The 16,181-nt window shown below is 39.5% G+C and overlaps 1 protein-coding gene and 1 pseudogene across 3 annotated transcripts in view; one reads left to right on the forward strand and one right to left on the reverse strand.

Annotated features, from left to right (window-relative positions):
• Nucleotides 1-16,181, forward strand: part of SYNJ1 (synaptojanin 1) — a 90,885-nt gene that overhangs the window by 209 nt on the left and 74,495 nt on the right. The window contains exons 2-3 of one of the 3 annotated variants that reach the window (XM_010862298.1): nucleotides 263-362; nucleotides 545-690. In XM_010862298.1, the coding sequence (XP_010860600.1) occupies nucleotides 567-690 (124 nt within the window). In that variant the 5' untranslated portion in view covers nucleotides 263-362; nucleotides 545-566. Of the gene's footprint in view, nucleotides 1-6; nucleotides 363-471; nucleotides 691-16,181 lie in introns of those variants that run through there. The other 2 variants (XM_010862297.1, XM_010862296.1) reach the window with 2 other exon arrangements.
• LOC105004628 lies at nucleotides 11,794-15,394 on the reverse strand (annotated as a pseudogene).

Below are 16,181 nucleotides of genomic sequence, written 5' to 3' on the forward strand. Positions count from 1 at the left end.
CCGCCGCTCCCCGCCCCGGGAGCTCCTGTGGTGTCGGATAATCCTTTCCCTTCTCTCACTCCTAAGGAGCTTTGAATCAGCCCTGTTCACCTTCCTTCCCACCTTCGTCTCCTCCCCCGCGCCCCCAGCCCAGGGGATCGGTTTGAAGTTTCCGAATCGTTTTCCCTTTCAAACGGCAGTGAGAAATCCCGAAGCAGAAAGCTGATAAACCACTCCCGAGCGAAAATAAGACTCATTTTTTTTTTTCCTTTTTGGTAAACAGAAAGGGGAAACTCATCTTAACCAAACCGTTCTTGGAACTTGGAGTGATATGAGAACCCTGTCTTGCCTTGCTGTGAGACCGCTTTCCCTCTTGCTTTTCGGTAAAAAATTAAGTGACGACTTATCTTTTGGAATAAACCATTCTGTCCCCGAGCTCTCTCCGCACCCCTCCGCTCCCCCCCCCCCCCCCATCAAAACCTAGCAGGGGAGGACTTCGGGATGGCTTGCAGTCCTTGCTGCAGAAGGAAACATTAGCTTTATTTGCTTTGCTTGATTTTCACAGGGCTGCCTCCGAAGAAAGGAGAATGGCGTTCAGCAAAGGATTTCGGATCTATCACAAATTGGATCCCCCACCTTTCAGCCTCATAGTGGAAACCAGGCATAAGGAAGAATGTCTCATGTTCGAGTCTGGGGCTGTAGCGGTGCTCTGTAAGTCTTCTCTCTCAACCCAGCTGATCAGGATCTGTTTGCTTGCAATAATTCAGATTCAACCTTTTTTTTTTTTTTTTTCTTTTTTTCAAAAGAAGATTCTGATAACCCCCTCATTGTATTTCACCTCACAGGTCATGCTTTTATTTCCTTTTAACCAGACCTTATTGTTTTTCAAAGTTTTCTTTGCCTGCTGCAGGTTTTTGATGAGGGTGGGGAGAGATGCCAGTTTGGGTACAGATTTTTGCTTTCTTGGGTTCTGCTGCTGCTTCTAAAAGTAAATCTTTCTTTCCAAAAAAATACAGTTGCAATGTATAGCATATCATGTAAACTTGTAAAACAGCTTGCTTGACATTTTTGCAGAATGAACAGAATTTCTTATACCTGATATTTGTTTAATATTTTTGGAATATATTATGATGAGGCTCTTATATTTTCATTAAGAAAATTTTAAACAACCTTTAAAATTTCATGTAAGGTAGGTGCTTGATTTCATATTGGTTAAGAAATTATTTTGATAGTTTATTTTAAAGAAAAGGACTACTGCAGCACAGGAAAAATAATAGATTAGTAAGGTTTGGGTTATTTTGTGGGCAGATGGATGAGATTAAAAATATAAATATTAATTTGAATATTACATTTTTTAGTATAAGATTTTGACAGGTAACTTCAGTTTGGGATTATTTCAAATGTGATTATTGTTAGAGGCTTTCTTGTGATAACTACTTGTTCTATATTATGTTTTTGCTATGTAGGATCAATTTGGATATTGGTCATATTTTTAAAAGTCATACTTACAACTATAAACCCATGAGCATTAAAGTTTCTCCAGATTTGGTAGGGAAAGGCTGAAGACTGTAATATTTATATACAGAATATTAACATGCAGAATATTATGATCAGTTAAACCTGATCTTAATACTCAAAAATAATAAAATTTTACCCTGATTGTGGACATAGTGACATAATGGAAAATCTTAAGCAAAGAACAAAGTATAAGAAATACGTATTTTTTGGTAAATACAGTAACATGGTTTTAGTGAACAGGAAGAGGTTATATGTTTTCTAAGAAACAATTAGTAGCATGTGTTACAATCAGTCAGGACTTAGTTCGTTTACATTGTTATTTATACTTAAATCAACCAAACTGTTGCTTGCTACAGTGTTAATTTGCAAAGTATGTTTCTTTGTACTACAAATCTCATACTGATGAATTCTATCTAGATCAAAGACTGTCTATGGGGAAAAGGTTTGTGTTAGCATATGAAACACTTTTCAGCTGCTTGTGTTTTGGTGGTTTCCTAATTTGTCTAAATTCTAAATGTTTCTTTAATGGTGATTGTTAGTAATACTAGGAAGTCGAATTTCTGGCTGCAAAGTATTTATTACCTATAGGTCAGGAAGCCTAAGGATAATCTTAATTCCAAACCTCCAGCAGTCCTCTTTTATGCCAAATAATGGTTTAAAAAAAAAGTTAACTCCCCAGCTATCCATTTTGGCATTGCTGGCAGTGTGCTCAGTTGTGAATGACTCTTTGTGACCCCTTGGACTAGAGCACCCCAGGCTCTTCTGTCCTTGTAATTCTCCAGGCAAAAATACTAGAGTGGGTTGCCATTTTCTACTCCAGGGGATCTTCCCCACCCAGGAATTAAACCTGCATGTCTTGTGTCTCCTGCATTGGCAGGCTTATTCTTTACCACTGCGTCATCCAGGAAGCCCATTTTTTAAGTTAGCGTTCATATTAAGAAAAAGAATATTAAAAACATTGTCTTTACTACTTATTAACTCTCTTTATTTTCATTAGCTTTAGACTGTATATATAAGTAATGGTTTTCAGGAGAAGAAAACTTTGAATGTTGCCTCTCTCTATAGAGCTCACATAAATGGATATTTAATTTTCTGAGTATGTCATTAGCTTTTCTATTGTAAAATTTAATATTTAAAATATTAATATTTAAGAGCTAACAGACCTTTTTATAAATCATTTGACTTGTAAAATTGACATTCTAGTCTGAATGCTACCAAGATGTGTACTGTGCTGTAGAATGTTCATTTTTAAAACCTTCACTTTTTTTTGAATACAAAAAAAAAATGTACCCAGGGAATTGTGCTGGGAAAATACTGACTTGTTCTGTTTATCTTCATCTTTCTTAGCCCTTTGAATTTCAGTGCATCTTGCATGTTAATCTACCAGAAGAATCTTCTAAAATCATTTTTGATATTTAACCAAAATGTTACCCCATTTTTCAGTAAGAGTAAGTTCAAACTCCTCAGCCTGTCAATTGAGGCCTTCCATCATTTGGCCCCACCCCATAATTCACTGTTGACCTCCTTTAAGGGAGACTGGTGTTACCTTAGCACCCTCCCAAAGTATTGTTCTTTTTCCAGCCCTCATCATCCTTTCTTCCTGGAATGATGGAATGCTTTTTTCTATCTTTCCAGTCAAAGCCAGTCAGTTCCAGCTTCAGGAGTCTTCTTCCTTCCAGAAGAATCTGCCCCACCCACCCCCTCCTTCTTATTCTTGTCTCTTCCTTCCCTGAATCTTGTGAACTTTAGTCTTTATCACAAGGTGAATGCTTTTTTTGTGCTGCCTTCATTGCTCTCTGTATGCTTGTATACAGTGGTGGAAGTGATCCTAGCAGGACTCAGCCTTCTGGTACCCAAAGTTTATGACTTCTATTGGCTCCAGTTGTCCAGCTCTAAAGTTTAAACAGTTAGACATCTTAGGCCATACATATCGTTAAAGATTAGTCACTTACTTTTCTTGGCATAGGCCAGAAGTGCCATGAGATACCCACCATGAAATGTCGTCTTTCCAATTACTGGCATACGTTAAAAAATAGGGTGCGAGTGAAAATCAGTTCCTGGATCCTCTTAGGGCCTGGGTATCCACTAATCAGTCCAGTCCTGTCTTCATGTTGATAAAAATGTTAAATCAGTCCTGATACTACGACTTAATCAGTCAGTGAACCAGTGTCTTTCAGCTCTGGATGCACATTACAATTTACAAATAGTGATGCCTGGGCTCCAGCCAAAGGTTCTGATATAATTAGATTGCGATGACTGTTTCTGAGCATGGTTTATGTAGGCTTTCTTATGATAGATTATGGCATAACTTTTCTGGCTTGCAGATTTTATCCAAAAATGACCATGTTTCCAGAATTTTAACGCTGTCGTTGTCTACTGTGGGGTCAGAATGGCACCCCACTCCAGTACTCTTGCCTGGAAAATCCCATGGTGGGCTACAGTCCATGGGGTCGCAAAGAGTTGGACACAACTGAGCACACACACGTACATGGCGTCAGTAATGAATTTTCTTAGAACTCAGCCTGAACCAAGTGCCGATGTTCCCGTAGCACTTTCAGTCTACGGGAACATCACAGAACGGGAAACTTGAAGTTTCTGTGTCTCAATGCTGCACTCCTTGAGGGAAAGGCCCAGATCTCATTGTAATGTTTGTATCCCTAGTGTTTAGTTCAGTATCTTACCTGTATTGCAGAATAAATGATTATTAAATAAGTGGCATGGGGGAAGACTTACCTAAACTATATTATAGTATTCTGTGTTGAAAGTGTTGTACCTTTTCGTATAAAATTGATTCTGTATCTTTTAAAGAACTGCTGGTTGACCAAATTGCTGATTTAAAACACATATATTAACGTGTTGTTTGGATTTGTTACTGAAAAATTCTGTTGGAAGTTTTAACTATTAGCATTAACTATTAACCACATCATTAAGGTTTTTCTGAAATGCCAGTTAAAATCTGTGATGAATGTTGTTTATAACTTCATAAGTACGATTAACAGTTTGTTTTAAAATTACTTTTCTATTTAGGTAGAAAAACATTTTGTTGTTTCTTTCATTGCATGTATTTAACAACCTTCTGAAACATTCTTAGATAATAGTTAATATGCTTTTTAGTAGCATGCTCATTTTTAGTGTTAGTCGTTTTTTAAAATTACCAGTTCAGAAAAATATTCAGTTGAACTGAAAATTTGGTGTCTGTGGAGCAGTGACCCAGGGTATCAGCTGTGACTAGTATACTGTGCTGAAACAGCATAAGCAGCAAGTGTGATGGTTAACAAGTTATAACACTACATATTTCTTCTTGGAACTAATGTAATGTAGTAAGAGATAAAAGAAGACATCTGTCAGTTTTGTGTGGAGTTCAGTTTTTCTCCTCTTTATACGGTTAGACACATGAAAAGACCATCACGAGGGAAGGACAAGTAGCCAGTCAGACAGACAGATGCATAAAATGCACAGGCTATCTTGTTGTTTTTCAGCCCATCTCATGTTTCTGTAAAGGGAAATAATTTGCTTTATAATTGTATCCTAAATAGAAGATGGAGTAAAGAGAAGGTCAGCCCAGAGGAAATGGAGGATGATGCTCAAAATAGAATTTATGAATCACCTGTTTAAAAGATGGGGATGTAAATTGTTGATATAAATTCCTGACTCTTAAAAGGAGAGCTTCTGTTCTTTGGTATCACATGCTGATGTGGTAGGAAGGATTAATTGCTTTTATCTGCCTAGTGGCAAGATTATTTTCAGGCCTTAACTCTGGACATAGTTTTACCCCAGGCTGTTAGTCTAAGTTTTTTGTCTACCTCATTTTTTTTCCCTCTCTTTTGTCTTATCATGGAAACATGAGCCATAAAACTTTAGGACAGTATTCTCCAGATCTCTGTCACAGAACGTGAAGTGAAACTGCATACTGTGAAGGAGTCATAATTGCCATTTACTGAAAGTTACTCTGCTAGTCCAACATTAAGCCAGAGGTGCCTAAACTCTCTTGTCTCATGGCATCTTGGGGTCTCATTAAGTTTTTAACAGCACCCTTAAGTCACTGTTATGTTCATTAAGTAGTTAGGTCCAAATAATAAACATTTACATCCCAACAACTTTAGTAGCTGTTTGGAAAAAATGATGCCAAGAAATTGAAAATAATTTACTTTGTTCGTAAATAACCACAATTATTTACTCAAAGTTTGGGGTGCCTGCTAAGCACTGAACAGCTTTTCAAACCTTGGCACCAGATTGAACTGAACAGCACCACCCTCATTGCCTGTTCCGCATTGACTTTGGAGTGGAAGTGTTTTGTTTTGTTTTGTTTTTTAGTCAGAGAAACCACTGAAAACCCAGCTGCCCAAAGATATGATGTCATAAAGGAATGTACTGCAATCAAATGTTAAAAACTCTAAACCACCCTAGTGTAATAGTTTGGGCAGTTCTTAGCATGTAGTGAGTATTTCCGTGTTTCCTTCCATTTAAAATATCCTTCATCTCTCCTGGGAGTTTGCTGAAGTGTCCTGGACCTTCTCAGCATAGAGTTTAGACTGTGGCACTAGACTTGCTTTATTTCATTAAATTCTGTGGGTTGTACTTTTATCCCCATTTCGAAAAAGTGGAAACTGAGGCTTGGAGAGATTAAATAACTACTCCAATGACATAGTCTTAGCATTTGCTTTTTCACCGTAATTATTATTTGGGCTGCTGTTAGGGTGGTGGTTATTGTTTGGGGGGTTGAGGAATGAATAGCAAAAAGACAAGAATGCCTATAGAATTTTAAAGTTGAGTGAAATGGGCAGCATTTTCTAACGAGGGAAGTGTTAAACCTGCTGTGTTTTGCCTACAAATTATTACTATATAAGGGAAAAAACATGGTTTGATTTAGCATTAGGTCATTAAAAAACCAGGTTTCTTTGCCAGGCCAAGTTAAATGTCAGCTTTTAGAATTTTGGATGACAACTGTGGTAGGTGGTGATAAAAAGCAGTATCCATAGTTTTTTCTTTTTTTTTAATTGCCACATGCTACCAGTCACCATGATTGCCCTTTAGATAAGTTACAGTGCTTTATCTTTTTTTAAGAAAAAATTTCAAGCTGAAAGAAGTGACTTTTTTATAGTTGACTTTTGCTGCACAGAAAAATGAATTTTAGACTTGTTAGATACGACTTTATGTTAGGGTTGCAAAATTTCACTTTTTTTCTGTAAATAATTTTTGGAATGTTCATATTTAATAAAAAAGAAAGTAAATAGCAACTTTTAAATATCAATGCTTAAAAAAAGAAAATTACCCTTCCTCCTCCATCCTGGGCAGCAGGGTTGTTCAGTGGCTCAGTCGTGTCTGACTCTTTGCGACCCCATGGACTGCAGCACACCAGGCCTCCCTGTCCTTCACCAACTCCCGGAGTTTGCTCAAACTCGTGTTCATCAAGTCAGTGATGCCATCCAACTGTTTTGTCCTCTGTTGTCCCCTTCTCTTCCTGCCTTCAGTCTTTCCCATCGTCAGGGACTTTTCCAATGATTCAGTTCTTCTCATCAGATGGCCAAAGTATTGGAGCTGTAGCTTCAGCATCAGTCCTTTCAATGAACATTCAAGACTGATTTCCTTTACTAGCGACTGCTTTGGTCTCCTTGCCGTCCAAGGGACTCTCAAGAGTCTTCTCCAATACCACAGTTCAAAAGCATCAGTTCTTTTTTTTTTTTTTTTAAGCATCAGTTCTTTGGTGCTCAGCTTTCTTTATAGTCCAACTCTCACATCCATACATGACTACTGGAAAAACCAGAGCTTTGACTAGATGGACCTTTGTTGGCAAAGTAATGTCTCTGCTTTTTAAAGTGCTGTCTAGGTTTGTCATAGCTTTTCTTCCAGGGAGCAAGCATCTTAATTTCACGGCTGCAGTCACCATCAGCAGTGATTTTGGAACCCAAGAAAATAAAGTGTCACTATTTCCATTGTTTCCCCATCTATTTGCCATGAAGTGATGGGACCAGATGCCATGATCTTAATTTTGTAAATGTTGAGTTTTAAGCCAGCTTTTTCACTATCTTTTTACCTTCATCAAGAAGCCCTTTAGTTCCTCTTTGCTTTCTGCCATAAGGGTGGTATCATCTGCCTATCTGAGATTATTGATATTTCTCCCTGCAATCTGGATTCCAGCTGTACTTCATTCAGTGCAGCATTTCACATGATGTATTCTGCATGTAAGTTAAATAAGCAGGGTGACTATATACAACCCTGATATACTCCTTTTCCAAGTTGGAACCAGTCCGTTGTTCCATATCCGGTTCTAACTGTTACTTCTTGACCTCTATACAGATTTCTCAGGAGGCAGATGAGGTGGTCTGGTTTTCCATTCTCTTTAAGAATTTTCCACAGTTTGTTGTGATCCACACAGGCAAAGACTTTAGCAGTCAATAAAGCAGAAGTAGATGTTTTTCTGGAATTCTCTTACCTTTCCTATGGTCTAGTGGATGTTGGCAGTTTGAACTCTGGTTCCTCTGCCTTTTCTAAATCCAACTTGCACATCTGGAAGTTCTTGGTCCACATACTGATGAAGCCTAGGTTATCCTGTTGTTATAACATAGGGCTCATAGTAGTTCCTGGGCTTCCCAGGTGGCTCAGTGGTAAAGAACCCGCCTCCCAGTACTGGAAACTCATGCTTGATTGCTGGGTCAGGAAAATCTCTTGGAGAAGGAAATGGCAGCCCACTCCAGTATTCTTGCATGGGAAATCCCATGGGCTTAGGGGCCTGGAGGGCTATAGTACATGGGTTTGCAAAGAGTCAGATACCACTGAGCAACTAAACAACAATAGTAGGTCCTAAGTGCTTTCATTTTTTGCCACTTAAGTTTGCTATAAGAAAATTAAGGGTGAAGGCAAAATTTCTGTCTCACTGAATAGTAAAGCCTAATTATGTGACCTTTTAAAAGAATATTTATTTATTTATTTATTTGACTGCACCAGTTCTTAGTTATAGCATGTGGAATCTAGTTTCCCGACCAGGGATTGAACCTGGGTCCCCTGCATTGGGAGTTCAGTTTTAGCCGCTGGACTACCAGAGAAATCCTATGTCTCAGATTTTCTAAATTGTCCTTAAAATATAGCTTAATGGTATAACAGGATCTGGATTTGTCCTCCCACTTTATATAATAACAACAAAACAAACAAAAAATGTGAAACAGTTGTCAGCTCTTGAACCATAGGCAGCACAAGACACTGATCCCTGAGAGAAGGGAAACAAATGAGGTGATTCTTGTTTGTGGGTTGCTGCCTTGAGAGTTTCCAGACTACAATAGCATCAGGAGGAACCCAGACAAAGCCTGGCAGTCTCCCCGAATTGAGACAGAGTAGGGACTTTGGGGAAACTGGGGCATCTAGAGTTCTCAGGACTAAGTACCAGCATAAGGATATCTGCACAGAGCTCCTGAGATGCATGGTGGGTTCCACGTGGTCCCTCAGCTGAGTTCTGTTTGGTACCAGTGTGAGAGGAAGCTACCAAGACCGGGAAAGAAGCACCCAAAAGGAGCCAGCAGAAAAATTCCTGGTGCTCACCCAGGTCTGGGAATAGGTCATGGTCCAAACAGCCAGAATTGAGAAAGCTGTTTGGTTTGAGCACCCCGAGAAGGGTATATATTGGTTCATTAGTGGGCCCAAGTTGCTCTCAACCACATGCTGCTCTGGTCCTGCCCAACAGGCTTCAAAGCAACACCCAAAGGGATCAAACTGTTTGCAAATAGTTTCCAAATAGCTCAACTGTATCACAGAACACAGTTTAGCACTGTTCGCAGGAACACAAAGTGTATATACATATATCCAGCATTCAACCCTGTAAATTTCACAGTGTCTGGCATTCAATTAAAAATTACCATGCATGCAAAGAAGCAAGAAAATATGCCACATAACAAGAAAAGTCAATCTGTAGAAACAGATGCTCAAATTAATAAGAACATTAAAACAGCTATTATAAATATACTCCGTATGTTCAGGAACACAAGAAAGAATGAGCATGTTAAGGAGAGGTATAAAAAATGTGAAAGACCCAAATCAGACTTCTAGAAATGAAAACAGCAATGTCTGAAATGAAAAAAATACACTGATAGGGATTAATAGATTAGACTGCAGAATAAATGAATGACAAATTTGAAGATGCAGTAATAGACAACTCAAATGAAACATGGGGAAAAAGACTTAAATAGATAAACAGAACATCAGAGGGCTGTGGGAAAATCTCAAGTGGCCGGATATATACACATGGGCTTCCCTGATGGCTCAGCTGGTTAAGAACCTGCCTGCCAATGCAGGAGACACAAGAGGTACAGGTTTGATCCCTGGGTTGGGAACATCCCCTGGAGGAGGGATTGGCAATCCACTCCAGTATTCTTGCCTGGAGAATCACATGGACAGAGGAGCATGGCAGGCTACAGTCCATGGGGTCGCAAAGAATCGGATATGAATGAAGTGACTGAGCACACACACATGTATATATAGTTGGAATCCTAAAAGGGAGAGGTGGAGCCGGGAAATATTTGAAGAAATTGTGGCTGATAATTTTCCAAAGTTGATGAAAACTATAAATCCACAGATCCTAGAAGCTAAATGAACCATAAGCAGAAGAAACATGAAGAGAAAGAACTACACATGGTCAAATTGCTTAAAACCAGTGACAGAAAAATTCTAAAAATAATCCAAGAAAGAAAAAAGACATATGTGTAGAGGAATGAAGACACGAATCATGATAGACATTTCTTTAGAAGCAATTTAACCTGGGACTTCCCTGGTGGTCCAGTGGTTAAGACTCCACACTTCCAGTGCTGGGAATGTGGATTAGATCCCTGGATGAGCGGCTAAGATCCCACATGCTGTGCAGCATGACTCAAAAAAAGAAAAAAGAAGCAGTCCAACCCAGAGGAGAAAGAGCTAGGTCTTTAATGAGCTGAAATGGAAAAAAAACAGAAGAATAATGAAAAAAAAAAAACAAAACAAAACCCAAAACCTGTCCATCTAGAATTCTGTACTCCATCACAAAGAAAGGTGATGTAAAGACTTTTTAGAAAAAAAAAAAAGAAAAAAAAAAAGACTTTTTAGATGTTCAAAAGCCAAAACAAAATGAGCTAATTATATGAATAGCGATTTAGATTAGTATTGCTTTTCTTTATATCTAGTGCCAGTATTTTCAGAAATTCTGAGTTTATAAAGACTGAGTCAGTTTTGTTAATTGTGTATATGTGTGTGTGTGTTATTTGCTTAGTTGTGTCCGATTCTTTGTGACCCCATGTACTGTAGCCCTCCAGGCTCCTCTGTCTGGAATTTTCCAGGCAAGAATACTGGAGTGGGTTGCCATTTCCTTCAACGTGGGAATCTTCCCGACCCAGGGATCAAACCCAGGTCTCCTGAATTGCAGGCAGATTATTTGCCACCTGAGCCTCCAGGGAAGCCCATTTTGTTACTTAGTTATGTTTAAACTCTAAACTTGAAAGATGCAGAAAGAGTGGAATGGACTTATACAGTTGGGGTTAGCTTTGTAAGTAGAGTGCCAGAAGGAGGTTTATCTATAAAAAATTGTGTATCATGTTTTGATGGTGACACAGTTGCTTGAGATTTTTAATAGTTGTTAATAAGAATTTGTGTTTTATCTTTTTCCACTAAAATAGGTTTTGCCTGTTTGCCTATAATGTAAGCCATTGTTATCCCTCTGTAATGTTCTACAGTATGAGCAGAGCATTCATGTTGGCATACATTTTGTAGCCACTGAACTAATAGAATTACTGTGAGTGCATTTGGAGAGATGCATTAACTCTCCCTCGTCAACTGGACACTATTTAATTACTCCCACATTTCAGGTTGAAAGAATGTATGTGCCCTTTACACTCCTAGATGATTCTGAGATAACTTAAGTCAGTTAAAAGTAAAAAGAGGGACTTCCCTGGTAGTCCAGTGGTTAAGAATTTGTCTACCAATGCAGGGGATGAGGGTTTGATTCCTGGTCAGGGAACTAAAATCCCACATGCAGTAGGGCAAGTAAGCCTGTGCACCGAGACTGGAGAGCCAGCCACTCTAGAGCCCAGCCCATGCACCGTAACAAGAGCAGCCTGGCGCCCTGCAGGCCATGGGGTTGCACAGAGCCGGACGCGACTGAGCCACTGAACTGCGCTGAAGACCATAGGATGGGGTTCCCAGGTGGCTCAGTGGTAAAGAATCCGCCTGCCAGGCAGCAGATGTGGGTTCGATCCCTAGGTCTGGAAGATCCCCTGAGAAGGAAATGGCAACCCATTCCAGTATTCTTGCCTGCAAAATCCTGTGGACAGAGAAGCCTGGTGGGCTACAGTCCATGGGGTCACCAAAGGGCTGTTGACACAACTTAGCAACTAAACAACAGCAACAGACCATAGGATTACTGTAGTCTGTTGACTACCTTACTGAAATGTAGATAAACAAAGTCTTTTAATATCCTGTGGTTCATATTCTAAGCATAGGCAGGATGAATCATACTATTAAGTAAATTCCTAGCTGCTGGTACATTAGTGCTCGTTAGTGGTCTGTCTTGGTCAGCGCTAGGGAAGTGACGTTGGAGAATGGGGTAGAAATGTAGTTACCAGATGTGTAGATGTTACAACACTGTGTGGGACTGACACAGAGCTGGGTAAAATAATTACTGATTGTGGATGGCACAGTTGAGATCCAACTTTTTTAGACTGAGAAAATGGATTAGAACCTAAAACATGAAAAATGCACTTTCCCCTTGTTTAATTTTTGTGTCCATTCCTGAACCACGTGCTGTGTGTGTAGGGCCAGCAGGACTGCTTGGGTTGGACAGATGATTGGCAACAGGAGACAACTTTCTGTAGTTGTCTGAGTTCCCATAAAGCCGCCACCAGCAGGGTGCTACATAGTAAGGAAGGGTTGATGGCCACCTTGACCACTGCGTTCCTTCAAACCTGCTCTTCCTTCAGTCTTCTTTACTCGGGGAGTTGCCCTCCATCCCCCTGGCTGTTTAAACCAGAACTTAAGAATCACCCTCTACCCCTCCTTCACTCTGGTTTTACACATTCACTCCATTACCAAATCCAGTCAGCTCAACCTCCTAATTTCATTGAGAATCCATGCAGTTTACCATTTCAGCTGGTTTTGCATCAGTAATGCCACTGCATTCTTTTTCATGGACCATTGTAATTGCCTCCTTAACTGGTCTCCCTGCTTCCACTCTCCCCACCCAACTCTGCAGTGTTTTTAAATATGCAGTTTACTTTTTTTAATGTTTTAAAAGTTTGTTTATTTTGACTGCGCTGTGTCTTTGTTGCTGCGCCTGGGTTTCCTCTAGTTACAGCGAGCAGGGCCTATTCTGTTGCGGGGCACGGGCTCTAGGCGTGCAGGCCCAGTGGGCATGGTGCATGGGTTTAGCTGTCCTGTGGCACTTGGAATCTTCCTAGCACAGGGAACTTTTGACCCCTGCATTGGCAGGTGGATTCTTAGCCACTGGACCACCAGGAAAGTCCTAAATACACAATTTAGATCTTATTCGCCTGCTCAATACCCTTCAGTGGTTGGCCACTGAACTTAAAATGCAGAGTCTTTAAAATGACCTGCAGTGAAATGGAGCCCTGCCTCCCTCTTCACTCTTACACTGTACTGTCTCTTGGTTTCTGTGTTCCAGCCACATTGGCCCTTTTTTAAGTTATGAATGGCTCAAATTCTTTCTGGTCTCAGGGTCTTCACATATGCTGTTGCTTCTGCTCAAGATTTTATTTTTAAAAATAAACTTGTTCACACATGTGGAAAAGTACATAAACCATAAATGTTCAACTTGATGACTTATTACAGAGTGAACATATTAATGTTGCCACTACCAGGTTGAGAACTAGAACATTATTGCTGGCTCTCCTTTCCAATTATTATCTCCATCATGATATGCAGAGATCATAACTGCACGATTGCTTGCATCATAGATTAGTTCTGTCTGGTTTCCAACTTAACATAAATGAAATCATTCAGTAAGTATTCTCTTGCACCCAGCTTCTTTCATTCAGTGTTAAATATGGGAGATCTTGCTTGTGATAGCGTATAGCAGTAGTTTATTCATTTTCATTGCTATGTAGTATTCCATTGTATGAATGTTCTGGTGTTCTGTTGACATTGGCTTCATTTTCAATTTTTTCTATTACAGATGACTCTAGTATGAACATCCTTCTACATGTCTTTCGGTGCACATACTTTAATTTCTCTGTTGGATATTCTTAGGAATGAAATTTCTGGTTTTAGGGTATATGGATGTTCCTGGAACACTCTTAACCTTTACTCTTCAGATACCAACTAAAAGGTCACTTCCACAGGCAGGCAGGCAGGCAGGCCTGCCTCCAACAAACAATTTTAAATTAGGTTCTCTTGCTGCAGTCTATTGGAACTCCATCATTGTGCTTAATATAATTTTGCACTTGTGTGATTATATAATGCCTGTCTTCCCAATGGAAGGTATTAGGGCACTGACTTTTTTTATTCCTGGAATAGACATTCAGTACAGACTTATTGCACCAATGAGTGAAAGGTTATTTTGAAATGTTACTAAGATTGGGGTGTATAATTTATATAGAACACTAATTTGGACAGTGGGTTATCTTTCAGCTAAAAGTTTAGTTATTTAATAGTACAAAGAAAACCATTTTCTTTTCAAATAATTTTTTTCTTTATGTATGATAAAATTGAAAGAGGCTTTCTTGCCAGCTGCTTACATGATCTTAAATGAATCACTTAACCTCTAGTCTTTTTCTTCTGGAAATGAGTAGCTTGGCCTGTAGACCTCGAGGATCCTCTGACTTGAGGCTCTCTACATGCAAATAAGCCAACCACAAAGTGCGGTGCATGCAACCTCAGGCAAATTGTGTTTCTAGGCAGGGTATGCCGATTTGTCATCTTGTTTTCATATTCTTACCGGCTTTTTTCAGCTTGGTCTTCTGAATCAGCTAAGGAAAGGTGTCTGTTCCCACCTGGAAGGCTTGAGCCACAGTAGAAGGTTGACCTTGGATGGCAGGATCTTAACTGAGTAATGTAATTATTTAGCTTGAAGTATTGTAATTCATCAGAAGTTAGAGGAATCTACATTTAAATTTAATTCAGAAATACCATGGAAGTTTTTAAAGAAATGACATTTTTTTTTTTAATTACTCAAAAATGCTTCATTTTTTATTTAGTTTTCTGACTCTGTGCTTGTGCTTTCAACACTTTCACAACGATCTTCTGCTCCTCTTTAAGGAAAGCGTGCTTGATCCTGTCACGGACACATTTAGCACACATGGAACCACCATAGGCTTGGCTGACATGTTTCTTCATTTTAGACAATCTCATGAGAACTTTAGGTTTCACAGCACGAACACCTCTAAGTCAGCCTGGGCACACACCACATGCAGATTTTGGTTTTTTCCCAATCTCCTTGGTATAAAGGTAAACTACTGTATTACCAGGGGTTCGGGACAGCCTGGTTTTGTTAGAAGCTGTATTGTAGGACAGCCTACGATGGTATGTCAGACGTTGCACCATCCTGAATGCCTGTAGCTGCCATCCCCACAAGAGGAAAAAGGAAGTCCTTGCAGGTTCAAGAAATGACATTTTAAATTATCTGATGATCTTAGATCATAAGATCTAATTTTGCTTCTTTGGGTTCAGATGGTGGGGTTAGCAAGGCGGGTATGACCACCATGTCACAGTTATCCTGTTTATTAAGCCTCTATTTAGATTCATAACTCAGGAAAGTCAATAAATAGGTATATGATTGTTTTCATCTGAATTTCTGTACCTGATCTTTTTTTAAAATTTGTTTATTTTCAATTGATAGATAATTGCTTTACAGTATTATATTGGTTTCTATCAAACATCAGCCTGAATGAGCCATAGGTTTACCCGTGTCCCCTCCCACTTGAGCATCTCTCCCACCTCCCTCCCCCTGCCACCCTTCTAGGTTGGTACTGAGCCCCAGTTTCAGTTCCTGAGTCATACAGCAAATTCCCATTGGCTCTCTATTTTGCATATGGTAACATATGTTCCATGTTACTCTCTCCATATATCTCAACCTCTCCTTCCTCCCCACAGCCATGTCCACCAGTCTGTTCTCAATGTCTGTGTCTCCATTGCTGCTCTGCAAATAGGTTCATCAGTACTACCTTTCTAGATCCCATATATATGTGTTAGTATACAATATCTCCAAATAGGAAAAGGAGTACGTCAAGGCTGTATATTGTCACCCTGCTTATTTAACTTATATGCAGAGTACATCATGAGAAACGCTGGACTGGCAGAAACACAAGCTGGAATCAACATTGCCGGGAGAAATATCAATAACCTCAGATATGCAGATGACACCACCCTTATGGCAGAAAGTGAAGAGGAACTAAAAAGTCTCTTGATGAAAGTGAAAGAGGAGAGTGAAAAAGTTGGCTTAAAGCTCAGCATTCAGAAAACGAAGATCATGGCACCCAGTCCCATCACTTCATGGCAAATAGATGGGAAAACAGTGGAAACAGTGTCACTTTATTTTTTGGGGCTCCAAAATCACTACAGATGGTGACTGCAGCAATGAAATTAAAAGATGCTTACTCCTTGGAAGGAAAGTTTTGTCCAACCTAGATAGCATATTCAAAAGCAGAGACATTACTTTGCCAACAAAGGTCCGTCTAGGCAAGGCTATGGTTTTTCCAGTGGTCATGTATGGAGTAAGA

The sequence above is a fragment of the Bison bison genome, unplaced genomic scaffold, assembly GCF_000754665.1.
Source record: "Bison bison bison isolate TAMUID 2011002044 unplaced genomic scaffold, Bison_UMD1.0 scf7180017864481, whole genome shotgun sequence".
In the NCBI taxonomy this organism is placed as follows: domain Eukaryota; kingdom Metazoa; phylum Chordata; class Mammalia; order Artiodactyla; family Bovidae; genus Bison; species Bison bison.